This window comes from Drosophila gunungcola (assembly GCF_025200985.1).
Source record: "Drosophila gunungcola strain Sukarami chromosome 2R unlocalized genomic scaffold, Dgunungcola_SK_2 000004F, whole genome shotgun sequence".
NCBI classification, from domain to species: Eukaryota; Metazoa; Arthropoda; class Insecta; order Diptera; family Drosophilidae; genus Drosophila; species Drosophila gunungcola.
Window position 1 is genome coordinate 4,594,632 of NW_026453167.1, and position 24,954 is coordinate 4,619,585.

The 24,954-nt window shown below is 46.4% G+C and overlaps 8 protein-coding genes across 9 annotated transcripts; 4 read left to right on the forward strand and 4 right to left on the reverse strand.

Moving 5' to 3' along the window:
• The first annotated feature begins 2,231 nt into the window (after positions 1-2,231).
• Positions 2,232-4,576, forward strand: LOC128254394 (testis-expressed protein 9). Its single transcript, XM_052983472.1, has 2 exons — positions 2,232-3,036; positions 3,901-4,576. Exons 1-2 carry the CDS (start codon positions 2,420-2,422, stop codon positions 4,493-4,495), a joined length of 1,212 nt encoding a protein of 403 aa, XP_052839432.1. The 5' UTR covers positions 2,232-2,419; the 3' UTR covers positions 4,496-4,576.
• Positions 4,577-4,710: 134 nt separating this feature from the next.
• LOC128254395 (neuropeptide SIFamide) lies at positions 4,711-5,081 on the forward strand. Its single transcript, XM_052983473.1, has 2 exons — positions 4,711-4,884; positions 4,941-5,081. The coding sequence occupies exons 1-2, from the start codon at positions 4,752-4,754 to the stop codon at positions 5,024-5,026; spliced, it is 219 nt and encodes a 72-aa protein (XP_052839433.1). The 5' UTR covers positions 4,711-4,751; the 3' UTR covers positions 5,027-5,081.
• Positions 5,082-5,152: 71 nt separating this feature from the next.
• LOC128254393 (steroidogenic acute regulatory protein-like) lies at positions 5,153-8,823 on the reverse strand. The gene is given in 13 exon segments (XM_052983471.1): positions 5,153-5,515; positions 5,573-5,696; positions 5,761-6,302; positions 6,365-6,379; positions 6,381-6,470; positions 6,526-6,678; positions 6,857-6,990; positions 7,055-7,187; positions 7,257-7,310; positions 7,837-7,995; positions 8,067-8,215; positions 8,282-8,422; positions 8,507-8,823. Coding segments are annotated over 12 exon segments (1,752 nt in total). The 5' UTR covers positions 8,382-8,422; positions 8,507-8,823; the 3' UTR covers positions 5,153-5,416.
• A 119-nt stretch (positions 8,824-8,942) lies between these two features.
• On the reverse strand, positions 8,943-11,618 carry LOC128254392 (peptidylprolyl isomerase domain and WD repeat-containing protein 1). Of its 2 annotated transcripts, XM_052983469.1 has the most exons (10): positions 11,322-11,618; positions 11,061-11,264; positions 10,818-11,001; positions 10,530-10,762; positions 10,256-10,469; positions 9,896-10,198; positions 9,714-9,832; positions 9,447-9,567; positions 9,171-9,390; positions 8,943-9,114 (listed from the first exon to the last, which is right to left on the reverse strand). In XM_052983469.1, exons 1-10 carry the CDS (start codon positions 11,485-11,487, stop codon positions 8,968-8,970), a joined length of 1,911 nt encoding a protein of 636 aa, XP_052839429.1. In that variant the 5' UTR covers positions 11,488-11,618; the 3' UTR covers positions 8,943-8,967. The 2 variants fall into 2 exon arrangements, 1 of the variants encoding a protein (XP_052839429.1); XR_008267545.1 differs by lacking the exon at positions 8,943-9,114 and having other exon boundaries at positions 9,251-9,390; positions 9,447-9,631.
• A 123-nt stretch (positions 11,619-11,741) lies between these two features.
• Positions 11,742-15,486, forward strand: LOC128254389 (RNA polymerase II subunit A C-terminal domain phosphatase). The gene is given in 8 exon segments (XM_052983467.1): positions 11,742-12,286; positions 12,288-12,331; positions 12,436-12,529; positions 12,604-13,040; positions 13,161-13,342; positions 13,396-14,568; positions 14,696-14,911; positions 14,966-15,486. Coding segments are annotated over 8 exon segments (2,679 nt in total). The 5' UTR covers positions 11,742-11,887; the 3' UTR covers positions 15,100-15,486.
• An 8-nt stretch (positions 15,487-15,494) lies between these two features.
• On the reverse strand, positions 15,495-17,900 carry LOC128254391 (unconventional prefoldin RPB5 interactor-like protein). Its single transcript, XM_052983468.1, is given in 5 exon segments — positions 15,495-15,925; positions 15,978-17,448; positions 17,505-17,743; positions 17,745-17,804; positions 17,871-17,900. Coding segments are annotated over 5 exon segments (2,121 nt in total). The 3' UTR covers positions 15,495-15,604.
• Positions 17,901-18,682: 782 nt separating this feature from the next.
• Positions 18,683-22,240, reverse strand: LOC128254017 (E3 ubiquitin-protein ligase ZNF598). The gene is made up of 6 exons (XM_052982781.1): positions 21,650-22,240; positions 21,447-21,592; positions 20,812-21,375; positions 19,512-20,751; positions 19,248-19,445; positions 18,683-19,191 (listed from the first exon to the last, which is right to left on the reverse strand). The coding sequence occupies exons 1-6, from the start codon at positions 21,944-21,946 to the stop codon at positions 18,994-18,996; spliced, it is 2,643 nt and encodes an 880-aa protein (XP_052838741.1). The 5' UTR covers positions 21,947-22,240; the 3' UTR covers positions 18,683-18,993.
• Positions 22,241-22,822: 582 nt separating this feature from the next.
• On the forward strand, positions 22,823-24,945 carry LOC128253697 (inorganic pyrophosphatase). Its single transcript, XM_052982304.1, has 6 exons — positions 22,823-23,047; positions 23,473-23,591; positions 23,668-24,063; positions 24,126-24,277; positions 24,339-24,448; positions 24,769-24,945. Exons 1-6 carry the CDS (start codon positions 22,846-22,848, stop codon positions 24,798-24,800), a joined length of 1,011 nt encoding a protein of 336 aa, XP_052838264.1. The 5' UTR covers positions 22,823-22,845; the 3' UTR covers positions 24,801-24,945.
• The last annotated feature ends 9 nt before the right edge of the window (positions 24,946-24,954 follow it).

The following is a 24,954-nucleotide window of genomic DNA, read 5'->3' on the forward strand; positions in this document are numbered from 1 at the left end:
CGGAATTCGGATCTCGTTCGTCGGAGCAATTGGCAAGTCTAGGTTCGCTCTTACAACGAGCTCTTTATAAAGTTTGATGGCACTCAGTACACAGGTATTGCTGATGTTTGTGGTCGCCTTGGTGTCGCCGCCAGTTTTTCAGCAACAACACGTCGTCCAGTTGAGCTGCACTTGATGATCGACGGGATAGGGACTGGGGGCCACGCTCCGCTGGCTCCCTTTAATACACCCATGAGTCCAGACTGTCTTTCTAATGAGTGCGGCATAATTAGAGGGTCGGGCGGGGTGGTCATCCCATATCGCAAGTCAGCACTTGGGAAAACAATTGTATGGAATTTTAGAAAGAAAAGAGGTTTTAGGTAAACTAGAGCTCCTGAAACTTTATTAAAACTAAAACACATCTACAGCAGTTTTAAAGGGGTTTCTAAACTAAACAAAATTATGCAACAAAACATAAATTCTTTCTAGAAATTATCTAAATTAAAGTCATAATTTTCAGCGTGAAAACAATTTTTGATAAATATATTTAAAGTTTTCTAAATTAATTAAATTAAAACCCCAAAGTGGCAAAAATGAATAAATTATTTCCAAAGAAAAAGACGTTCCAACAGAAGTTTTGCAGAATTATACTCCAAAAAAATTCCAACAGAATTTCTTATAACATTATATTCACATTTGGTTAAAAAAAACGAAATTAAAATTACAATTTCTATTGGAATTTTTTAAATATATCATAAAAATATTGGTTCTGCTTCCGTTCTTTCATTATCAAAACAGATTTATAGTTATTATCTAAAAATGATTTGTTTTAATAAAGATACTACTAGTTTTCTAATTTTCTTGACTTTTTCGAGTGCTTAAAAAAAAACCCTCCAGAGCAAGCGTCATGGTTTTGGCCACAGCTGTGCTCGCGCAACTGGAAGCCAGGTTCTGCTCAAACTTGGCAACAGACCCGCTGCAATTATGGCCAGTGTGTGGGCTGTCACCAGAACACCTTGATGACGGCATATATAGTGTGTGTATAGCCACTACTGCTGAGGCTGATTGAATCAACCAGCGGCCTTTCGCTGTGGGACAAATGTTTTATCTTCTGTTGTTTTACTTCGGTTGCACATAAATCTTGAACTTGCATTTACATTCTGTGAACCCAGCACCCTTGCACCCTCGAAAATACAGGTACCAGTACAGGTAGCTGTGACACCTAACGACGACCTCGAATTGTTTTTATTTTCGGTGGTATTTCCCTTGAAGTCACGCGTTTCTGTTTATACTTTTAGTTATACCAATATTTATGATTATTATGCGTGTTCTTCTTTTTGACTTTTGATCTTCAAGGGGAATAGGAATAATGGGTTTAAGTTTACGAATTACTCCTTTCAGACGTGAGAAAATGCTTGGCAGTAGCGAAGCAAATTCCCCCAATCAACAGTTTTATGCATAAAGTATTTACCATAAATTATCCATAGGTGTTTCTAATGGTTATGTTGTTCAGATTGGATTTTGAAATAGATATATAGATTGTTCTTGACGAAGGGAATATAAAATATGTATATTTTAATTTAACATTTCAACTTTGACGGAGTTTATATCATGCTCTAACTTAAAACATAGTTAAAAATTTAGCCAAACATCGTATTTTGTATTCTTAGCTATACCCTATTGCCCTTAAATAATGGTAAGTTTAAGTTTGTATAAGACTTTTTCTCAGAATCCATTAAATTTCATAGAAAAGCACAAATTGTTCGTGAAAATTTTGGCTTTGTTCCTCAGTAATTAGAACATAAAAATGTATTTCAATGCTTTAAATAGTTTTATATACATAATATTTAAGCTACTTCAGGGTTAAGCTCTTAAAAAATCGTTCGTCTTGCTATGACCGTCTTTTATGGTTTGAAAAATTAGATTTCTGATTGAGTTACATCATGCTAATTCTGAAGAGTATTTGCATAGTCAGCCCACGCTATTTTCGTATCTTTTGTGTGAATTATAGCGCCCACACTTGCCGCAGTTTATTAAGTTCCTCATTCCGCAAGAAAGTTTCCAAAGGGGCAATTGCCAGCCCAAGCAACAGTCGTCTGGGGGGGGGGGAAAAATCGAACAAACCGAACCAAACCACCCCAAACAATACAGCAACAGAACCCGGACATGGACATGGACTTCTCCTGGGACCGGGGGCGATTCAAAGAACCCAGCCGGGGAGCCAGGTGACTAGGTAGCCAGGGGTTACTGTCACTGTTTGGCGTCCGTAAAAATTTATTTACTTCAAGCAAATTTATCATATCGACTCTGATTGTGGAGATAGCAAGCAAATTAAATCTGAGAAAAATTCAATGTGTTTAGTTGGTCCAGGTCATTTATCAAATCAAAGTTCCCATTGCCACAAACATAATCGCTGTCCGCGCATTGAGCCACCGCAAATATGGCCGAACTTTTGTGCCGCGAGAAGGAACTGTTCAAAATTAACCAGGAGCTCAACCTGCTGACCCTCAGTTCGGCCGCCGAGGCCATGTATCCGGGCAAAACGGGTTCGCCCACGGCCGTGGCCGTGCCCCGATATGCCACTTTCCAGAAGCACAAAGGTCCGAGCAGCCTGCTCCGCAAAAAGGGCATAACCACTGGCCAAGTGCCCACCAAATCCCATCCGAGAACTCCGCCCGGCAGAGATTCATTGGTCACAACACCGTCACCGCTGCCCGACACCAACAATCTGCTGGCCAAGACCAAGACGCCCGACTGGAGGAGCTCGAAGCCCGCGCCCCAACCCACTTCGCCCACCAGCCGCACGGTGTCCAAGTTCAGCACCTTCACGCGGGATGTGAGCAGCAAGACGGCCACGTTCGTCAAGTACCGGAATCCCCACTTCAGCGAAAGTGCCTCGCTGGACGAGCTGCTGCGGAACAACAATGTCGAGGATGTCGAGGAGGCAGCCCGGAAACAGGAGGTCCAGGTCGAGGTGGAGGTCACCCAGAAGCGCGAGAGCACCACTGTCGTCAATGGCCAGCTCAAGAAGCAGGTCACCAAGGATAACTTTATCAAGTAAGTGGGCGAAAACAATTATATGGCAGGTTGAAGCAGATCAAATATATGCTCAGGTTTTAATTCCCTGCATTTATATACTATCTGATCAATCCTTAACTCAGTCCACACCATGGTTTTTTAAAATATATTATGTAATAAACATAATAGTCGGGGGCTTATCAATCTTGAAATACTTTTTCTAAGTATTATTATTTTAAGAAATTCAATTTTTTTTTATATCTCTATATATCTCTAGGAATTGACCATCCATGTTAAGTATGCTTTTTGAAATTAAAAAATAGATAGGGTCTTCATATGGTTGTCTTTAATTTGCCTTCCTAGCTTAAGCCGATGCGAATATATATGCCCTTTTCATTCTTCAAAATCACAGCAAAAGTAATTAATCACAATTTTTTATAATCAAAATCAAATATTTTCTTTTATGAAATTTTGTGAACATAAGACGTTGTGTTTTTATCATTTAAAACATTAATTTTTTTCTCAAAGTTGATTTGGGGTTTTGAAAATTGTTCTTCCAAACAAGTTGCTATTTAAAGTTTTAAAACATATTATTGAAGCATTAGTTGGCTATGCTTTAAGTTTAAACAGAAGTATAAATGGGAGTAAGAAATAAGCCTAAGCCTTAATCCAAACTTTGTAAAATCAATGTGTACCAATCAATCAAAGTAATACATTTTTTTGCCCGTCTCAAATACAAGTTATTATTAATTCAATTCATTATTAATTCAATCTAAGCACACAAGAACTGGTAAAATAAAAAATTTATACAAACTGTAAGTCAAAGGTCTAGTAATTTAAGATCTAGTAAATAAAAATAAGCAATCAGAAAGACATGGAATACAAAACCCGTTCTCTTGGCAGGTTCCTCAAGGCCAAGGTTGCCATCCTGGAGGAGGACCACGCCCACCACGCCGGCGAGCTGACCCGCCAGAAGGAGCAGCTCGAACTGGCCCTGGAAGCTCAGCGCAAGTCGGAGCACCAGCGCGACCAGACGATCAGCGCCAACAAGCATCTCTCCGAGCAGTTGATGCGAGCGGAGCGGCAGTGCGAGGATGCCAGTCGGCGGCAGAAGGAGCGCCAGCAGGAGTTCATCGCCCAGCAGCGGGAGCTGGAGCAGCTGAAGCGGGACGCCAAGGTGGCCAGGCAGACGACCATGAACCTGGAGAATCGACTGTCCCGCGCCCAAGAGGATGCCGAGACGGCGCGCCAGGAGCTGAAGCAGCTGCGCGACGAGCAGCGCGACCAGTTGGAGGCGCAGCGCAAGGAGCTGAGGCAGCGGGATAGCCGGATCCGGGCCCTGAAGCGCCAGCGGGGCGACCTGCTCAACGCCTACAAGAAGCAGCTCTACATGATCGACAACCTGAAGCGGCAGACCAGCTGCCTGGAGCAGTCGGCGGCCATTGGGTTCGGCGAGAAGGAGTTCAACAAGGTGCTCGAGTGGAATGCCAAGACGTGACTCCTAGGCTAGGCATCTAAGCAATGTACATAAGTGGAATGTAATTACATTTGATGGTCTCTCACTCGGCCAAGTCCCCCAGCAATCTCGTTTCAATTAGCCGGGGGTTAACTCAATTAGTCGGCATCCTTATCTCCTTTGACTTGGGGTATAAAAGTCAGCGATTCGGCTTGGTTGGGCACAGAATCATCCGGTATCCAACAGCGCTCAGACCTCAATTCGCACACTGCCCACAACGCTCAACGAAAACTGCAAGATGGCTCTGCGATTCACGCTCACTCTGCTCCTGGTCACCATCCTGGTCGCAGCCCTGTTCCTGGGCTCCAGTGAGGCCGCCTACAGGAAGCCTCCCTTCAACGGCAGCATCTTTGGCAAACGCAACAGCCTGGGTAAGCCATAAATCCATATTCTGATAGACCCATCCATCATCCATATCCCCGTCCAGACTATGATAGCGCCAAGATGAGCGCCGTTTGCGAGGTGGCCATGGAGGCGTGTCCCATGTGGTTTCCCCAGAACGACAGCAAATAGGACCACGCCCTGCGACTGCACCTCCAAGAACTGATCTCGAGCCTGCGACTAGTGCACCAGCGACCGGTGGGCAGCAGATGCTCCACCTGCGCCTGCTTCTGCGACTGAATGGGGAAATGCCGGACGTTAGAAAAGTCATGTATAAAATTTATAGTGTAAGCCGTGCATATAGGTACATAGAACTTATGCCATACATCATATACATATACAATACTCAATAAACTTACAGCACTGAAAATCTTGCTCTTCTGTTTCAACTTCAACTTCAAATTCCAATTCAAATTCAAAATTATTGCAATATTCTAATAGATACCTGGCTGCTGCGCACAGCACTCGCACTTGAGATACAATGGGATTAAAATTAAAATACAGTTTTGCTTATTTGATTGCCTAGTGGTTCCTGGGGGCTCGGCCACGCCCCCGTTGCCTCAGTTCGTTGACATGCTTGCGCAGATTGGTAATGTAGTCGGTCATGGATGAGGTGAGCGCCTGCAAGGAGTAGTCTTGGGATTAAACTATTAGAAGGTAAGGAATTTTATGACTTACTGCATCCAGGACATAGCGAGGAATATAGCCTTTTAGGTCCAAACAAAGCACCCATTCCACAATGCAGCTATCCGACTTGCCAACGATTTCACGGAAGGCAAACCCGCTGACAATGTTCTGACCTCTGGAAACGGGGAGAGCCGTATACACTTTAATTTGGAATTTTTTTTCAAAATAAGCGTACCAACCTTGTGTATTTAGATGAGGGCGGAACACCCGCATATTGCACACTTATCGCGGAGGTAACCCAAACTTTGTCCTTGGTCTTGCCCACACTTGGTACCTTTGGTTTTGTCATGGTTTCCGCTACGATGTCAGACTGGTCCTTGGCATCCTCGAACTCATCTTGATCCAGCGGCGGTGGCTCCTCCTCGAAGTTCACAATGGGACCCAGGCTTTTGGCGCCCAAGCTATTGCCCAGCGTATCGAAGGGCGCGGTGGGCGCCTTCGATGAGCTGGGAAACGTGGCCTTGCAACTGGACACGCTGCTGGGCAGCAGCGGTGTATGCGAATCGCCATCGGAAATGGTGCTAACACTGCCCTCACAGGAGCGATTTAGACTGCTGTTGCCATCATCGCTGCTGAGCTGGGCCGCCTCGTCGTCGTCGCAGATTTTTCCATTGTAAAAGAGACGACAGGAGCGCAGGTTGACAAAGTCCCGGCTCTTCACCATGCCACCGCCTCCGCCAGCAGAGACCTGATAGGTTATATCGGTGTAGGAGTTGACTTTCTGCCATAAACAAGCAATATTATTAAAAGGTTCTCGGCTATATACTCTGTTGCGCCACTCACTCGCACTATTTTTGACTTCTAGAAGGGCTGGATTCCATTTCGGACAGTCTTCTATGCGATAGAACAGATCTTCCATTAGGGCCTTAGCTGGATATTTGATGCGAGCCTGTGCAAAATATTTATTAGGTGAAAATATAGGTAAATAATGTTTAAAAACCCACCGTGAGTTTGTATATCTTGCCAATCTTCTCACGCTGAGTGCTGTGTATAGTGTCGCCCTTTTGGGTCACCTTCTCCACCTTCCAATCACCCGACTCGATGATCTCAAAGGCCTTTCGCAGGCAATCCAAGCCCATTTGGTTGTACTCCTCATCCTGAAATCCGACCGAATAAAAAAGGATTAGTAAGACAGGAAGAACTTCAAGCAAACAACTACCAATATCATCTGAACAGACTCTTTTGATCGATGGTGGCACAATCATTCGCTCAGCATCTTATATAGTCATAGTTGATCTGGACCGACTTAAGAATGCGCATTCATGAATAACTCACCTCCTCTTCCTCCTCGTCGGAGTGACGAGCCGTGTCCATGGGTGAATAAAAATCAGTAACACTTTGCGGCGGTCGTTCGTGCTCTATCAAAATAGCCGGTTGATCCATGGGAGTGCGATCATTGGAGGTCATGGCTTAAATGCAAAACACAATTAGTATGGAATCTGAGATCAGTGAACAAACTGAGTTTGAGCTTACTCCGGAAATAGTGTTGAGCATGCCGTTCCTGGGGAATCACACGACAGTCCAGGAACCAGGCTTCTCCCCAGGCCAATATAAACGAGGTTATTATCAGGACGACCTCAAATACTTGTTGCTTGGAATCCAGCCACTGATGGAGAGAAAATATGAAGTTAGTTAGTAGCAAACTTGTATGTTGTGATAGGGTTTTGAGGCTTACATCGAACACAAACACCTTGGAGATGAGGAACAAACAGGACCCACTTGTAGAGAGCTGCAAAGGGAGTTAAATAAAATTAAATCGAATAATATAATGAAAGAAATTGTAAACAAATCAATCATAACAAGCTGTATGAACTGTTTAGCTAATCTTATCTTATCTTTTCTAATGGAATCAGTATTATAGGCATTAAATTCACGAACCACACATGGCTCATAGCTATATCATGTATTAGAATTCATAATTCATAATTATTACATAACATACATGTTCTATAGTTCGAGGATCTCTTAAAAAGAAAATCAATTGAAAATGTTTAAGAATTCGTAATTACATACAAACTAAACAAAGAACACTACATGTTCTATTATTCGAAGGTCTCTGATAAATACACAGAAATAATGAAAATAAAATCAGCTTAATATTCCGAAATGTTCAATTTTAAGAAGTCATATTTACATATAGCATACATGTTCTATAAATCGAGAGTTTCTTTTGTAAGCCAAGAGATGCAATATAATTTGAATTTTTTACTAAGTTCTTAGAAATTCTCTGTTTTTAAGGATATAAGATAACCCACCGCAATGATGGACCAGTGATTGATGTACAATATGGCGTAGAAAAAGATGAGAACGACGAATCGGCAGATGGCAATGGCCACCACATCGAAGAGCGACTTGTAGACGGTGTACTCCACGATCTGTTTGTGGAAGGCAGTGAATATATTGTCGCCGTTGATCTGCAAAACGAATGAATGAATCTCAGCTGAATCTCATTGGAATTAACGCAATCACAATCACAATCACGGACCACAATGCAAATGAGCCAGAGCAAAGAGACGAAGACCAAGTCGAATGTGACGAAGAGGCAGAAAAATCGGCGAACCACGGACATCCGACCATCCTGCATATAGCCGGCGAGGAAGTCCTCCGTAATCAGGTTGATGGAATGTGCTCGCGCTGAAATTGGTTAGTGATCTATATAGTTTGAAGGGGAATCAACTAGTTATATGGTCTTATACTCACACATATCATATTGCATGTTGTAGGCGCTATTTCCCTGCCGCGCATTGGATAAAATCAGCTGGGCGGTACTGCGGACATCACTTGGATCCATATGAGACATGGCAGAGTTGGTGTTACTAAACTTAGCTCATGACTTGAATACTAAAATTAGAGACTTTAAGTATGACTAACTTTAAGGGTCAAACCTTGCAGATAACAGATTGGGTTAAAACTCTATATACGCACCTCGTTTGCAACCAAACGTAAACAGAGCCAAAAACTAGGTTTCAAATATGGAGCAATTCTAGTTATAGATCGGCGGTTATAGATTATTGATATGCACAAGTGATTCGTCAGCTTTGCTTTCTTTGTTTTTTCTCAATCATAAACAAAACTTCTCAAATGACAAGTACCCGCATATGTTAGTTCTCAAAAAGCAACTCCTATATTCGGTATACACTATTTAATAATAAAATTTTAACCTCTAATAATGGAAAAACCACAGGAACTGGCGGTTTTATTATTAGCGTTTTATTTGTCCTAGTTTTAAGCCTTTTAATTGCACTATCTGAACAAAAGGGAAGCCGACGAAAAACAGCTGTTTAGTGTGCCGCACTTGGATTGTAAAAAAATACCAGATAGCCAAAAAATACCAAACGTTTGCACAAAATGTTTGAAAATTCAAATTTTTTAATTTATGCCTCTGTTTAATTACTCAGGTGTATGGATATAATTTTAATGTCATCGTAAGGTTTGTCCGTTTTGGGATTCGCCTTTGAATTGCATATGTTGAGTACCACTTCCATGCCGCGATAAACTCGTCCGAAAACAGTGTGCTTATTGTCCAGCCAAGGCTAAAAATGGAATTTATTAATAGTTATATTGATTAAATAAACTAACAAATAGCTACCGTTGGCAGGACTGTTATGAAGAACTGGCTGCCATTCGTATTTGGGCCGGCATTTGCCATGCTAACCGTGTACGGACGATCGTGTTTTAAACTTGGCACAAATTCGTCTTTGAAATCGCTGCCCCAAATGGATTTTCCACCCGTGCCCGTTCCCGTAGGATCGCCAGTCTGCACCATAAAGCCCTTGATCACGCGATGGAATATGTGTCCATTATAGTACCTATTAACATGGTGCAATTAAAACATTAAGTTCAACTGTATAACTTCAATTCATACCCATTTTTCGCATGAACACAAAAATTTTCCACGGTTTTGGGAACCTCCTTGAAGAACAACTTCATATGGACATCACCTTTCGTGGTGTGGAGCACCACGTTCTCATAAATACGTTGCACGACTAGAATAGATTGAACATTTTGTATTAAATTGGTCTTGAAATTTTGGATAACGATAACCTTCGTCTTGAAAAGGTGTTAGCGTGCGATAAAAAGTAGGTTAGTTGTTAGTAAACGAACACCAATTAGATAGTCCATAACCAAATACCTGTAGCCTCTGGCACCGCGATAATGTCCTCCTTCGACGGCTTCTCGTTGAATATATCGCGATCGACATCTTGCAGATCCGACGGCAATCTTCGGCTGAACAAGTAGAACCGGTTTTTCCTATAAAAAATTCAATATTCTAATAGTTAAGTTCTACAGCATTTGTTAGACGTGTTTACTAACTTGTAGGCTGTACAAAAAGCTGTTGGATCATTCAAAATATTCTGCAATGCGGGGTTTTCACTGGCCTCCTGCTCCATAGTAATGGCAGCTTTTTGCCGCTTGATTCTTCCCTGGAAAAGAGCCACCTGCAGGGGCCGAATGTTGTCCGTTTTCCCCAGAATGGTGACGCAGCGATTCGTTACCACATTGATCACCTTGATGCCCAGCATCGTAGGGTAGAGTAAAAAGTTTCCCGTGCTGTCGAACAGAATATTAAGGGTTGTGTTTTGAGCAGTCTTCTCCAGATCTCGCTCTGCCGCCATCCTGTAAAGGTAGAAGTTTAATATCCAATTTCTATACATTATAAAATAGATTTTTTACCTCCTGCCAAACTCCATATTGGGCAATGCGTGCTGCGTGTGCTGCATTTGTGTGTACGTCGAAAGAGCTTCATCAAATACCCGGATTAACTTGCCCGTGTTGAACTGAAAAACTCGCACCTTGCGATCTGTGGAAATGGCGGCAAATCGTTTGCCATCCGGCGTGGCAGCCAAACCCGTGACTTGGGTCTTTTGCTTGGCAAACTCAAAGAGACCTTTTAACGATGTGATTATAGTTATCTTAAGAGCAAGTTGATTATATCAGCAAACTATACTTGTATCCAGTTTGGAGTCGAAGTTGACCAGGCGCTGCGGAAACTTGTAGTCGTGCTTGGAATTCTGCCAGTACTCCAGAATGCCATTGCGATCCACAGAGATGACTGTTTCCATGGCCACATTCAGGCACATGGCCACCACGGGAGCCGAGTGCAGTTTCTCCAGGGTGTGCAAGACTTCTCCCCCTCCTTGTCCATCGTAGATGTGAATGCAGCTGCTCTCCGAATCCGTTCTGCAAGGAAAGTAATCTTTAGTAACCAATCATTCGGTTTTAACCATAAACTTACATGGCCAATCCTTGCACGGCATCTCCTGGCCCATTTATCCACTCACTGCACTGCGGCGTGTAGCCCAAACGAATTATGTTGATCATGTCAAAGTTGACCACATCGAAGACTTTGGCTGTCTGATCCGTGGCAGCCGAGCAGAGCAGGGTGCCACTATCATTGGTGGTCAGGGATTTGATGGGTACTAAATGATTAATGGCGAATTAGCTAAGCAAATGAGATCTGTTTAAGGTATAGACCCACCTAGATGGCTGCGGAAATGCTTGACAAACTCGATGCCCAGCTCGCCCTTCTTCCAGAACTTGATGTGGCCATCCAGACTGGCGGTCACCAAGAAATCCGTTTTGGTGCACACCAGATGCGTGATTACATCGCGGTGCATGTAGCTCCTCTCGTAGCTCTCGGCATTTGGCAAATTCTCCAGGTAGATGTGTTCATAGGGAAGCACTATTGGGGAATTTGGGAATTGGGATCAAAGAGTTTAGTCCATAGAGTTTGTTTTACCTTTTTTTTTCTTGGCCGGCACAGGGGCGCTTTGCTCAGAGGGCATTGGTCCTATCCAGGCATCCTCCTCGCCCTCCGCCTCTTTTTCGGGTGCGGTTCCATTCTGGGATTCCTCCTCGTCCTCTGGAGCACTGCGTTTAAGGTCTTCCTTTGATTTCTCACTCATTTTGTGTAATAATAAACAAAAACACAGGGAATCTGGATGAGATTTTACCGCCGTTTGGAGGGTAGTGTTGGAAAGTGTATAAAAGCAGCTGATTTTAGTCAGCGCTGAATGTGCTTAGAGTATTTTCTGGAAATGGCTTCCAAAAACTACATACACAACAGTGCAAATAAATTCCATTTGAAAGCTCTTTACCGGAACAATAGGCAAAAACGTTGGAAATGTAGAGGTAACTTTGCCGCGTTTGCCGCCCAGTGCTGCACAACGAACCCAAAACAGCTGTTTTTGGCCAGGGTTGACGGCGCTTTTGTGCGAATGGCTCGCAATATTCACACAAATTGCAAACACAACAAGGCACGGAGATTTAAACAAATTAATTGTATATAAAAACGCAAGCCCAGCGATGCAGAACATAGCGGACGAGGAGGGCGCGACGCCCAGCCGAGCGGCAGGGGGCGTGGCCGCCGCTGGAGCAGCCGAGGGCGACGACGGCGGTGGAGGTGAAGGAGGAAGCGGTGTTGGAGGAGTAGCAGCAGGGGGCAACAACAACAGCAACAACAACAGCAGCGGCGGCGTTGGCGGCGGCGGCATCATTGTTTTGAGAGCTGCGCTGGGAGAGAACGAGACGAGAGCGGTAATCAATAAATGGCGGGTTCGCGAGGGACAATTCGTGTCGGCGGCCCAAATCCTGTTTCTCTACCAGCCCGTTGGCGAGGATGGCAAGCCCGGAAAAGTGACGTCCGGCAGCGGAGACTCCTCCTCCTCTTCCATCCAGAAGTACAAGTCCCAGCGCGCCGGAGTCGGTGAAGAAGCGGCTTCGCAAGGACGGGGAGCTACTGGCCAAGGGGTGAGTTTGTGGGTGTGGGTGGCAGCAAGTGGGTGGTGGGGGGAATGCAATTATGCAGCGTATATACACCGTATACACACTAACCGAGCCTGCCTGCTCTTTAGGGATGCCATTCTGGAGTTGTCCGAGTGCATACACACCACGGTCATCAAGGACATGTGCGCGGACTGCGGAGCCGACTTGCGTCAGAACGAGAATGTGAGTACACACACATGCCGAAGCCCCCCTCCCACTAATATAGTGAATAATTAAAAACCCCCTTTCGCTTGCAGGGACAGACATCGGAGGCGTCGGTGCCCATGGTGCACACCATGCCCGATCTTAAGGTCACCCAGAAACTGGCCCAGAAGCTCGGACACGACGACACCCGCCGCCTGCTGGCGGACAGGAAACTGGTGCTGCTCGTCGATCTCGACCAGACGGTGATCCACACCACCAACGACACGGTGCCGGAGAACATCAAGGGCATCTACCACTTCCAGCTGTACGGACCGCATTCCCCGTGGTACCACACGCGCCTGCGTCCCGGCACCGCCGAGTTCCTGGAGCGCATGTCCCAGCTGTACGAGCTGCACATCTGCACTTTCGGGGCGCGCAACTACGCGCACATGATTGCGCAGCTCCTGGATCCCGAGGGCAAGTTCTTCTCGCACAGGATTCTGTCCAGAGATGAGTGCTTCAATGCCACCAGCAAGACGGACAACTTAAAGTGGGTTTACTTCTCAATCTAGCCCGATAAACTGGTTTAAACTTAAAGCGAATTTGAAAAAACCAGAACAGGCCTTTATAATGTTATGCCAACATTTAATTGCAACTCTTTTATTCGCAGAGCTCTGTTTCCCAATGGCGATTCCATGGTGTGCATCATCGACGATCGGGAGGATGTGTGGAACATGGCCTCCAATTTGATTCAAGTGAAGCCCTACCACTTCTTTCAGCACACGGGCGACATCAATGCACCGCCCGGGATGTCCAAGCACGAGCTGGATGGCGAAGGTGTTGACTTTAAAGGTTAGTATGCCACAATTCACCGAATCTCTCTAACAAATGCCCAATTCCCGCAGAGATTACCGAGAAAAAGGAGGACAAGGAAAAGACAGAATCCAGCAGCGTTGTGAAAAAAGAGGACAGCGATAAGAGCGACAATACTGTCTCGAGCACAAGTAAAGACGACGAAGGCAACGAGGAGTCGGTGGACGTCTTCGAACTGGAGGGCGACGCCAAGGACCCAGAGGTTTCCAACTCCTCCAGTGCCACAGAGGCGCCCAAAGAGTCGAGAGATAAGTTAAACGGCAAAACTGTCGCCGAGGAAATCATGGTTATAGACGACAGCTCATCAGGCTCACCAGATGCTGACAAGGCGGCCAGCGATGGCGAGGACGTAGTTGTTATTGATGAGAATTCCAAGGAGAGCACAAAAGTAGAGGTGGAAGCCACACCGTCTGAGGGAAACGAGGTGGTGGCTTCATCCACCAGCTCGTCGGAGGAGAAGAGCCAGAAGGCCGACGAAGATGTGGCCACCACGTCGAAGAGTACTCCCAGCATTCGGGTTCCACTCGACGGACAGAAGCAGATCGAGATCGAGGACCCCGACGACTATCTGCTGTATCTGGAGGTCATTCTGCGCAACATTCACAAGCGATTCTATGCCATCTACGACGAGACCATGGAGATACCCGACCTCAAGATCATCGTGCCCAAGATTCGGTGCGAAGTGCTGCGCGGCAAGAACCTGGTGTTCTCTGGCCTGGTGCCCACGCAAATGAAGCTGGAGCAGTCGCGGGCGTACTTCATTGCCAAGAGTCTGGGCGCCGATGTGCAGCCGAACATTGGCAAGGAGATCACCCATTTGGTGGCGGTCAATGCCGGCACCTACAAGGTGAACGCCGCCAAGAAGGAGGCCGCCATCAAGGTGGTAAATGCGAACTGGCTGTGGACCTGCGCCGAGCGCTGGGAGCACGTGGAGGAGAAGCTCTTCCCGCTGGATCGCAAGGTGCGCAACAAGGGCCGCCAGCCACCCGCCCATTGCCACAGTCCCGAGCACGTGGTCAACTACAGCGAGCGCTCGGAGATCTCGCCGTCGAGCAGCAAGCAGCAGGAGGAGCAGAGCGGCAACTTCCGCGAAACGCTCAATCCCCTGCTGGTCTTCACCAACGCGGACATCGAGTCGATGAACAAGGACTACGAGACATTCTTCGAGTCGGACTCGTCCAGCGACGAGGGACCAGTGAACTTTGGTGAGGATTTTACTTGAATACCTACAACTTTACCCACTTGATCGCAGTGTTCATTTTGGGAAAGATATGGTTAACTCTAAAGTATACTGATGTTTAATTAAAATCGCTTATATTTTACTTATTTAAGAAAATCCACCCATGGACAAGAAGCTGCTAAAGCGAAAACGTGAGGATGACAACTCCAATCGAGCCCATGACTTCTTCACACGCAGCGAGGATGTGATGATCGGAGCGCCAAACGTCTTGGAGTACGACATAAGCTCAAACGAGGAGGGCGACGACAAGGACGAGGATGCGGAGGCGGATGACGACGACGAGATGCCCAGCGCCAAGTTTCGACGAGGTAGATCATTAAACTTTTGGCAATTCTGGCCTATTAATAATGTAAATTTTATAGGGGAAGAGCTGCCTTCCGATTTGGAGATTGGGTCCGACTCGAACAGCGAGAAGGATCCGGAGGACGAGGACGACGGCGAATGGAACATGATGGGCGCCGCCTTGGAGCGGGAGTTCCTCGGCCTGGAGGATTAGCTACCCACATTGACTTTGACATTTAGAAATTCTGCAAACATCCCGCATTGGAGGACCCGCTGTACGGCCACCCAAGACATTTTAGTTTCACTGTTGAGCAAGGAGTGGTCAGTGGAGAGTGGAGCAACCGGGTACGCTTATGCTTAGGATCCGTACTGTATGTATTAGCTGTTAATATGTACTTTTAAAGTAGCCTGTAAGAGATCGCACATGGGCCGGCAACGCGGCTCCTCCAATCGCGGTGAATTTTTGAATCAAAAACTCTCATTCTGATCTAATGTAAATTGAAGCCTAATGTAAATGTTTTAAAAATAAATTCCGTTTCCGCGGACTAGTATCTAGTGTTTAATTTAACAAAAAAAATAACAAAAACAGAAAGAAAACAAACAAACCAATTGTACACCACACCAGTAGTTGTTTATTGTTTGCGTTGTGTTTGTAATACAAATTCACATTAAACTTGAACAAATATACGAGTAATTCCCAGCTGAAGTTTTACTCTTCGCTACGTTTTGTTGAGTGCGCGCTGCTCCTTGAAGCGGCTGACCCGCTTTTTGGGCGCATGCGAATCGATGAACTTGCCCTGTGGCAGCGGCTCCGGTGCCGTGGGCTCCTCCTTCTCCACGAGATCGTGCATCACCTTCTGGTAGGCACTCATGTCGCGCAGCTCGTCCTCCAGTGTGCGCTCTTTCTTCCTCTGCTTCCGTCCCTTTTTACCCTTCTTGGGCTGCTGGCTGACGACGTGCGGTTCCAATGCCACAGCCTCCTTGTTCCGGAGTATTGACTTTGTGGCTGCTTCTCCCTCAGAACCACATGGCTTGGAAAACTGCAAAGTTAAAAGATTAAATTCTATTCCCAACTGATTTCGATGATCTTACCTGACTTCTGGGATCTTCATAGGCTGATCCACGCGCAGCTTCGCTCATGATGGGCACTTTAACCTGCTCCTCGCCTTCGAAGCCATTAACGTATATGGGAAACGACTGATTCAGCTTTGCCACATCCTTCTCATATTTCTCATAGAAATCCGCTGGGTTTCCGGGCATAGCATCATCATCTTGATCTTTTTTGGGAGAAGGCACTGCATCGGAATGTTTGAAACTAATGTGTAGAGTGTTGATACGTCCCGTGGACTCTTCCAGAATTCGATTGAGCAAGTCAAAGTCCTGGACACTCTGATTCTCCTTGACAAACTCAATGTTTCTTTCAACCTTCTGCAGAATATCCGAGTTTGTTTTAGGCTCTTTTTTATTGGCTGCTGGTATGGCATCAGCTTGATCACTTTTGGAAGAAGGCACAGCATCCGAATGCTTAAAACTAAAGTGTTTTGCTTCCTGAATTCGATTGTGAATATCATTTGTAGGTGTGATACTATCGTCCAGTTTTATAATATCCCTGGAGTTCTTCTTTTTCGCATTGGGCAGCATTTCGGCCACAGTTTCTTCCCGTCTAAACTCTAGCTTTTCATCGGCAAGAGCAAAGGAAATGCGACGTTTGTTTGTGCTGGCTTCAGGTACAACTTCAGGCTCTTCAATGGGTTCCTCTTCGGTGTTTTTCTCCTCGTCATCCCCATCGTTGCTGGCCTCCATCTCCTGCTCGAAAATCATGTCCTGCAGATCGTCCTCCAGCATGACCACCACGTTCATCAGGTGAATCAGCTCGTCGCTTATGAAGTTCACCTTTTGTATCTTTCGCATTTTGGCCTTGAGCACCTGCAGTTGAGCTCTGAGGAAGGGCTCGCGTTCTTCGTTGGGCAGGAGAGACATCTGTTCTCGTATGGTTTGCACCTCCTCCTCTTGGTCCCCATCGTCTTCATTTTCATCAAGTGATATGACTTCTTCGATTTCCACAGCCTTTTTGATGCCTCCTACCCGCTTTTTGGCAGTGGGAGTATCTTGATACCCAGACATTAGCTGTCGGACTAAAATGTCCGTGTTTTTCAGGCTTTCTTCTGCTTCCGGGCTGAGATCTGCAGCTTCTTGCTGCTCCTCAGCTTCCAGCTTCTGCCAGAGCTCCGACTCCTGCTCTTGGCTTAGGGATTTGGCAGGGGGTTCGGTATTTAATGGCTCCTCATTGAGCAGCTCTTGCAGCTGCTCTTCGTTGACATCGTCGGGATCTAGACCTAGTTCCTCCATCATTTCGCGCTCCTCCAGCTTTCTCAGCACTTCATCATCGCTTGCTGAAGGTTCCGCCTGCCGCTTGACCCGCTCCTGTTGCTTTTGCTGACGCACCCGCTCCCTGTGCTCCGTCATCCACTTGTTGTGCGACTCCTCGTTAAAATCTTCCACGATTTCCACCTGATCCTCATTGGGCATGGCACCCTCCATTCGCGGAGTGTTAAGTTTGTTCCTGGAAGTCAAGCGTAAGCATTAGTTGTGCCGGTTTCTGTAACCATATACACTTACGTCCAGAGATCGGATTCGGTTTCCAGCTTTTTCAACTGCTCCTCGGCCAGTTTCAGGCGGTGGCGACAGATCTCCTTGGCCTTGTGGGCGGAGCAGGCGGAGAAGTAGCCCTCGTAGTGAGCCACCAGCAGCTCGTTGGTGTGGATCAGCTCGCCGGGCATCAGGGCCTTCCCACCGATGGGCACCATAACCTCCACGCTGAGATTCCGGGCGAACAGGTCCAGGTTCCGGATGGTGGTACTCGTTATCGCTTTTGAACGCCTGCCAGCGCTCCGTTTCGCTGGCGTTCTTATCGAGGGCCTATCGTGCCGCGTTTCCAAGGGGAATCCCATAGTAATTGCATTTAAATATGGCCACAAATCATACCTGTCGCAAAACATCCTCGCGCCGGTCCATTGTTTTTGTTGCTTGGATGATCAGTGTGACCGTTGCGCATCCAATGAAATATACTCATTCATTAAAAGAAAACATAATAAACATACCGCAGCTTTGCGCAGCGAATTTTAATTTTCAAATTCATTGCTTGCTCCATTGCTCTATTTTAGTAATTTAAAATTTTTTACAGACTAAGTTAACCAAGTAATTAAATGCATCCCTAGTCTTTGTCATTTTTATCATATTCCATTTATGAATATTTTTTTTAAATTTATTTAACAAAATTAATAATAATTCTATATTTGTGTTTCTTAAATTGATTTTAAACCTGTTTTAAAAATGTGTTTTGATTTTGAATTTTTTAAAATTTATAACTCAGTTTAATGCAATCAATCATGCAATTTTATTAAAGTCAAAAAGCTTGTATATTTCTCAAGTATTCTAAAAGCTTAAGTTTAAGTGGCATATTTAAGTGTTTCATGTGCCATGCGAATTTCACAATTTTATCAAATCGCCAAAAGCATCCATTTAGATTCCAAATCAAACCATGTTTCTCAATTCACTGAAATACCCAGAAGTAGTAAAAGCACACAGTAGTTTCCCCAGTGTGGCAAACAATGTTGATAAGATAGCAGTTTGCAAGCCGTTCCATATGCCTAATGATTGTAAATCAGCTATTTTCTCGTCCTAAACAAGCAATTTCCATTTGGTGATAAATTCACAGCCACCATATGTTCTCTTTTGATAAGAACAACTAAAACAGACAAGGACCACTGACATCCAGGCTTATAACAAAACTAAAATGTGATTGATTTGAACTTTATTAGGTTTCGGGCATTTGCTAAACACAAGCTCACTCGTAAATATTAAAAACGCATCCCACACCAACAGGCTGCTCACTATGCTACTGGACAACTGGACTAAGTCCCATAGAACATATTGCTTCGTGGCGGCTCGCTTTGCGGGGTGTTATAGTTCGGCTAGTTCACATTCGGTTTCCACTCACTACATGACCTGGGGACATGGACTTCTGCTTCTGGTTGATTGAAACGGTATATACATAGAAAATATACAGGGGATAAAGCTTTTGTTGTCCTATGATCCACAAGACGTCTCAGTTGCGGTGCGTATTGGAGGCTGAGCTTCCCAGCACGGGGAAGTTCTTGGTGAGCTCATGCGCCTGCTGGTGTTCCTGCAAGTCGGCGGGGATGAGCACCTGTTTGCAGACCTTGCACACTTCAAGTGACGGCACGGATTTGCGCTTGGCGGGCGACAAGCTGTTCAGATGCTGTTTGTGCACTAGATAAAGTTCCTGAAATGTATGAAGATTAAATAGTCTGTTTGTAAACAAAGAACAACAACTCCAACCTGCTGCTTGCTTATATCAGGCAGCATGGCCAGCAGCTCCGGGAACAAATTGTAAAACGAATCAAACAAGACGTCCTGGCAGTGCATGTAATAGGATTGACCAGAACAGGATCCATCGCGGAACTTGGACGACAGTATGCGAAATACTTCTAATGCCTGCGGGGTTTGGATTAAGCCCATGACCTCGTCCACCAATTTCTACAAGACAATTTATTATGTTAATGTCAATGAAACTGTGTGATTTTGAAAAAGATATTCCCCTACCTGATTCCTGGAGCTGGTATCTGGTGGATCGATGTACGTATAGTGGCTAGGTACAATGTTATAGGACTCGCCCATCGAACTGGTGAAGGTGAGATTGTTGGGCAGCTTGGCCACCGAGTTAACAGTCACATTGGACACGAAACCAGGCGGTGGTTTGAGCGCTCCTCCAGATCCCAGGCCTGGTGGAGCACGTATTGGTGTGGGTGGAGCACCATTGGCTCCCGACTTTTGTTCGTTGTTATTGTTCTTCTCCTTTTGCTTGCCCCCCTTGGGCTGATTCTCCAGATTGCTCTTTTTATCCTTCGCTTTCTTATCTTTTTTGTTTCCCTGTTGCTCCTGAACATTGTTATTAGTGGCCTTGGCTGCCGGCTTTGCTGTGGCTGTGGGCAAAACAGGTGCCGGTGCCACCTTGGACTTGCGATTCTCCAGCTCGCGCAGCTTCTTCTCGGACGTTGGCTTGGACCAGTTCAAGGAGCCAGATCCATTAGTCGGCTTCGGAGCGTTGCCCCTGCCGGAACTGCTGGCACTGGCACTGGCACTCGGGCCCAGGCTGGGGAACTCCGAAGCGGTGAGCTTGGGAGCACTCTTCTTCAAGGCCTCCTGTCGCGCCTTGGCCTCGTCCTCCTCCTTTTGTACCATCTGCAGCTTATGGAAGTTGGTCGGGTTGGCCACCGACACATAGTCGTCCGCCAGCGACCGATGCTTAGCGGATATATTCGTCATGGGCACCGCAGAGCCGCTGGGCAACATGTCCTCCTCCAGATTGCGCAAGTTCTTCTTGTTGCCCTTGCCCGGCAAAGCGGGAAAGTCTAGCTGCGGTGCGCCTGCCTTTTTGGCCACGGCTGCTGGCCGATTGGAGACATGCAAGAGCATTCCATTGCCGGACGGTGTACTGCGATTGCCGGCAGATGCCGCCGCACTGGTTGGTTTCTTAAAGACCGCCGCCACCGGATGCTGGGACTGGGCAGCTCTGGCGGCGAGGCTGCTGAAACCGCTGGGACCGGCCACGCCACCACCATTTCCCCCTCCAAGCGCCGGAAAGTTCTCTTTGGTCCGAGCAAGGCCCGAGGTGCCGCTGAGATTGCGCATCGAGGGCGGCGGCGGTCTCACCAAGGAAACGCTTGGAGCTGCGGCGGTGCCTCTCAAAGTTGGAAACTGGTCCTCGTTGCCGGCATCGATGCTCACATGACGCTGGCTACTCGATGGCAGATCGTCCAGGTAGTCGTTGTGCTCATCGTTTCTACGAGAATAAAAGAGTTTAGAAAGATCTTTTCTTTGCTTTGAATGACAACCCGCTCACCTCGCTCTCATATTGGCTATGCCCTGCTCCGTCTGACCGCTGCGTCCACGCGGTCCCAAGGTGATTTCCAGCTGCAGGGTGCGCGTCTGCTTGGCCTGCTGCTTGTTGAGCGACTTGCCGTGCATGTTGGCCACGTGCGCCTTGTACTCGATCTCATTTCGGAAGGCGCCCACGAACTGCTCGGTGGCGCACTTGCCCTCCTCGCAGAGAAAGTGCTCCTGCCGGAAATGATCAGCCAAATCCGCATAGTCGTTGTAGAACTCATTGCAGCCGTCGGCATCGCAGAAGTGGCAGAAGTAGTGCTCACGCCGCAGATGCCGGAACAGCTCGTCGCGGTCCAGGTAGCGCTTCTTGCAGTACTCACACAGCGGATGGCCGCGATGCGAGCGATTGTCCGGATCGCCCTTGCTGTTGTGCAGCTGCAGCTCCGCCTGCGTGTAGCACCTGCGCTCGAACGTGAAGATCTTGAGGGTCTCCACGCAGAGGTCGCAGTACAGCAAGCTGTGCTCGCTGCGCACATGGTTGCGCAGGCCCTGGAACGTGCGGTACGGGGGGGCATCGCATCTGGGTTTCAACACAAAGAAAAAAGGGGGAATCACACTACTATGACAAATGTTCTGCTATGACGCATTTACTTGGGGCAGGGATGGTCGAGCAGCTTAAAGAACTGCTGCTGAATCTCGGCGCTGCAGAAACCGATGCGGTACTTCTTGCTGTAGAAGTCGGAGCGGTTGTTGGCCTCCAGTTCGCGATAGGGTAGCTTCTCTAGCGTAAACAGTACCTGGGAGAGGCAAGATGTGTTTAAAAGAGCTCATCTTTACAGAAATTGAGGTGTTACCTTGGACAGGACGTGGCGGCAGATGGGGCATTCGTTCTGCTGGCAGAGGACACGCATCCGGGTGGAGCACTCGTAGCATACCGGGTGATCGCAGTCCCCAATGGAGTAGATGTCCACATTCTTGAAACACACCACACAGGCATTGTCGTCGATGCCCACCTGGTTGTCCATGGCCTCCGGCTTGACCGCAGCCGCAGCTGCAGCGGTCTCCGTGGCTGAGCTGGGCACTCCGGATCTGGGGCGACGGTGGTAGTGGTTGGACGGCCTGGCCGCGGATCTCGGCTTTCCGTTCTGCATTTCTCTCGAGAGCTTTTGCAGCGAATATGGAAGGGGGGAAATTACTTGTTGCCAAGGGCACTGGGGAATCAAAGTGCAAGGCCTGCTCTCTGGTGAATCAGCCGGGTTCCTTTCTTATCACAGGTACTCCCTAGAATACGGTGCTGCACTTGGCCAGCGAAATCAATCAAATAAATGGAATATTTGCAACGCAAACACGAGGCAACACGCACACACAACGAAAAACTTGAAGGGAAAACTCTGAAATAAAGGTGACAGTGTTGCCAGATGAAAAATCTGCTCTCGCCCTAAATAATCCAGCAGAACCCCGATTTACCCATAAATTTATCACATAGTAAAATTTAAAAAAATGTATTTCTTCCTTGAGAATTATATTGATGAGAGATACGAAAACATATTAATCATTTACAAAAAATTAAAGTTGGTGTTTGATATTTTGTAGTCTTGTTTACAAATCAGCTAACTTCTGTATATTGTCTTATTTTTAATATAAAGCATACAGTGTTAAATTGTAAAATTCTTCAAGAAATAAACACTAAGATTTCCCCCTAAAATTCCCCCTAGATCGTAAAAAAACTCCTAGATCTATGGGAAAACCCCTAATCTGGCAACACTGTCAGGGCTGACGGCAACGAAGGGTCTCAAAATTTATTAAGGGTATTCAATTACTTTCTTAAAATTTAAAAACATTTTTTACTTTCCTGCGTGGGTGATGTTAAATTATGAAGTGGATTTTAGCAGATATAACGAATTTGTGCAATAAATGAGTTGAAAGCTAACACTGTGCAAGAACATATCGTTAGAGATGGCAAAACATCGATAGTCACGGACAAACATAGATAACATTTTAAAATCATCGATGATTTTTACGTTTCTATCGAAGTTCTTCCACCTCTACAATGTTGGCAAAAATTTCAAGATCTTGCCTTTCACGTGCGGTTGCTTGTTCCTCCGGCTTAATTCCAACCTCATCAGCGGCTTTCACCAGCAGTTTCAGACATATTCAGCTAGAGCGAAAGCGCACGAAACCATTAAAAATGGCCCTGTACGAAACCGTTGAGAAGGGCGCCAAGAATTCGCCCAGCTACAGCCTTTATTTCAGTGAGTAGGCCAAAAGTGTGTGGGCCCAATGTGACCCGGCATAACCCTCTGGCTTCCCAGCCATGCATTTGCATATTGCACGAACCCGATGCAGTTACAACACGGGGACTAAGTTAATCACAGCCGGGCTGATTATGCAACAAGTCAAACCGGACTCTGCTTAGTTAACTCGTCGCTTTATCAGCACTATCAGACGATGATTTGTCTTTGCGGCGGAACTGGCGGAAATATCAAGAGTTTCGTCCTTATCTTTGTTTATTATAGCTTCCATATAGCTGATATCGTAATTGGGGGGCCAAAATTCAGTAGACCAATCAAGAAATTTGTGACCTTTGTCTAGACCATAGCCCTATCAATCAAATTGCGTGCCCCAGTTGTCATCTATATATCATTTGTACCTACTAATTTGTGGCCACTCTCCACAGAAAACAAGTGCGGCAATGTCATCTCGCCGATGCACGACATTCCATTGTACGCCAACGAGGAGAAGACCACCTACAACATGGTTGTGGAGGTGCCACGTTGGACCAACGCCAAGATGGAGGTATGCTCGAACTTTCTCCAGTTCAAGTTCAATAGACCTTTCTAATTCAACTTTTGCATGTCCACCCACCCCCTAGATTAGCCTCAAGACCCCGCTGAATCCCATCAAGCAGGACATCAAGAAGGGCAAGCTGCGGTTCGTGGCCAACTGCTTCCCGCACAAGGGGTACATCTGGAACTACGGAGCCCTGCCCCAGACCTGGGAGAACCCCGACCACATCGAGCCCTCCACCGGCTGCAAGGGCGACAACGATCCCATCGATGTCATCGAGATCGGCTATCGTGTGGCCAAGCGCGGCGATGTGCTGAAGGTCAAGGTGCTGGGCACCATTGCCTTGATTGACGAGGGCGAGACCGACTGGAAGGTCATCGCCATCGATGTCAATGATCCGCTGGCCTCCAAGGTTAACGATATTGCTGATGTGGACCAGTACTTCCCGGGCCTCTTGCGCGCCACTGTGGAGTGGTTCAAGGTGGGCTTTAACATTCTCCTTTCAAGACATCCTCCTTTAAACTCTTTTTGAATATCCTCCAGATCTACAAGATCCCCGATGGCAAGCCGGAGAATCAGTTCGCCTTCAATGGCGATGCCAAGAATGCCGAATTTGCCACCACCATCATTGCCGAGACCCACAAGTTCTGGCAGAATTTGGTGCACCAGAGCGGCATTTCCAGCTCAATCTCCACGTGGGTGTCATGTCCTTTGATAGTCCCATCAAATACCTAGCTAAATACAAACTTTTTGCAGTACCAACATCACGAACCGCAATTCGGAGCACGTTATTGCCAAGGAGGAGGCCGAGAAGCTGCTGGCCGAGGCCCCCGAGGGCGGCCAGGTGGAGGAGGTGTCCGACACAGGTAAGGTTCACTATGTTAGATCGAGCTTATAGCCGCTTCACCCGATCCCAACCAAAAACCACGCTACTCCAACACCTGCTTTAACCAGAAACTTGCAAACAAATTGGTTACACAAACACAACCTGCATGCTTACTAATAGTTACTTAAATATGTCCAGTTACCAACCAAAAACTGAAAATTACCCCACGCTGTAAATACTGCTATAAACCAAATACTTGTAATTGGCTTGCTTGCGTTTGTTAATCGTTGTACATATATATATTGAATGTGATTTTGAAATAAACCTCTTTACAAACCATGTCCCTTTTTGTTGTTGCAGTCGACACTTGGCATTTCATTCATCTCAAGTGAGAACGAGGAGTCCTGGAATGATTCCACCACAAGACCCACGATCTTGTCGTTGTCTAATCGAATCGGAAATGCTTGCACTTGCACTTGTGAATTATTGATATTGGATTATATAGTATGTTGAATAAAGTTTTGCACCGCAATCAAATTCGCTGCC

Bases quoted from the DNA above. Each gene is read 5' to 3' on its own strand.
- LOC128254017 (XM_052982781.1), bottom strand. From the start codon at position 21,946: ATGCAGAACGGAAAGCCGAGATCCGCGGCCAGGCCGTCCAACCACTAC. The intron at 21,593-21,649 runs GTAACACCTCAA...TGCCTCTCCCAG, and splicing joins GCCGCCACGTCCTGTCCAAG to GTACTGTTTACGCTAGAGAA. The intron at 20,752-20,811 runs GTGAGCGGGTTG...TTATTCTCGTAG, and splicing joins ATAGCCAATATGAGAGCGAG to AAACGATGAGCACAACGACT.
- LOC128254394 (XM_052983472.1), top strand. From the start codon at position 2,420: ATGGCCGAACTTTTGTGCCGCGAGAAGGAACTGTTCAAAATTAACCAG. The intron at 3,037-3,900 runs GTAAGTGGGCGA...TTCTCTTGGCAG, and splicing joins ACCAAGGATAACTTTATCAA to GTTCCTCAAGGCCAAGGTTG.
- LOC128254392 (XM_052983469.1), bottom strand. From the start codon at position 11,487: ATGAGTGAGAAATCAAAGGAAGACCTTAAACGCAGTGCTCCAGAGGAC. The intron at 9,568-9,713 runs GTATTTGGTTAT...AATCTATTCTAG, and splicing joins CGCGGTGCCAGAGGCTACAG to TCGTGCAACGTATTTATGAG. The intron at 9,115-9,170 runs GTAGCTATTTGT...TTCCATTTTTAG, and splicing joins TCATAACAGTCCTGCCAACG to CCTTGGCTGGACAATAAGCA.
- LOC128253697 (XM_052982304.1), top strand. From the start codon at position 22,846: ATGTTGGCAAAAATTTCAAGATCTTGCCTTTCACGTGCGGTTGCTTGT. The intron at 23,048-23,472 runs GTGAGTAGGCCA...CACTCTCCACAG, and splicing joins CAGCTACAGCCTTTATTTCA to AAAACAAGTGCGGCAATGTC. The intron at 24,278-24,338 runs GTGGGTGTCATG...AACTTTTTGCAG, and splicing joins ATTTCCAGCTCAATCTCCAC to TACCAACATCACGAACCGCA.
- LOC128254395 (XM_052983473.1), top strand. From the start codon at position 4,752: ATGGCTCTGCGATTCACGCTCACTCTGCTCCTGGTCACCATCCTGGTC. The intron at 4,885-4,940 runs GTAAGCCATAAA...ATCCCCGTCCAG, and splicing joins TGGCAAACGCAACAGCCTGG to ACTATGATAGCGCCAAGATG.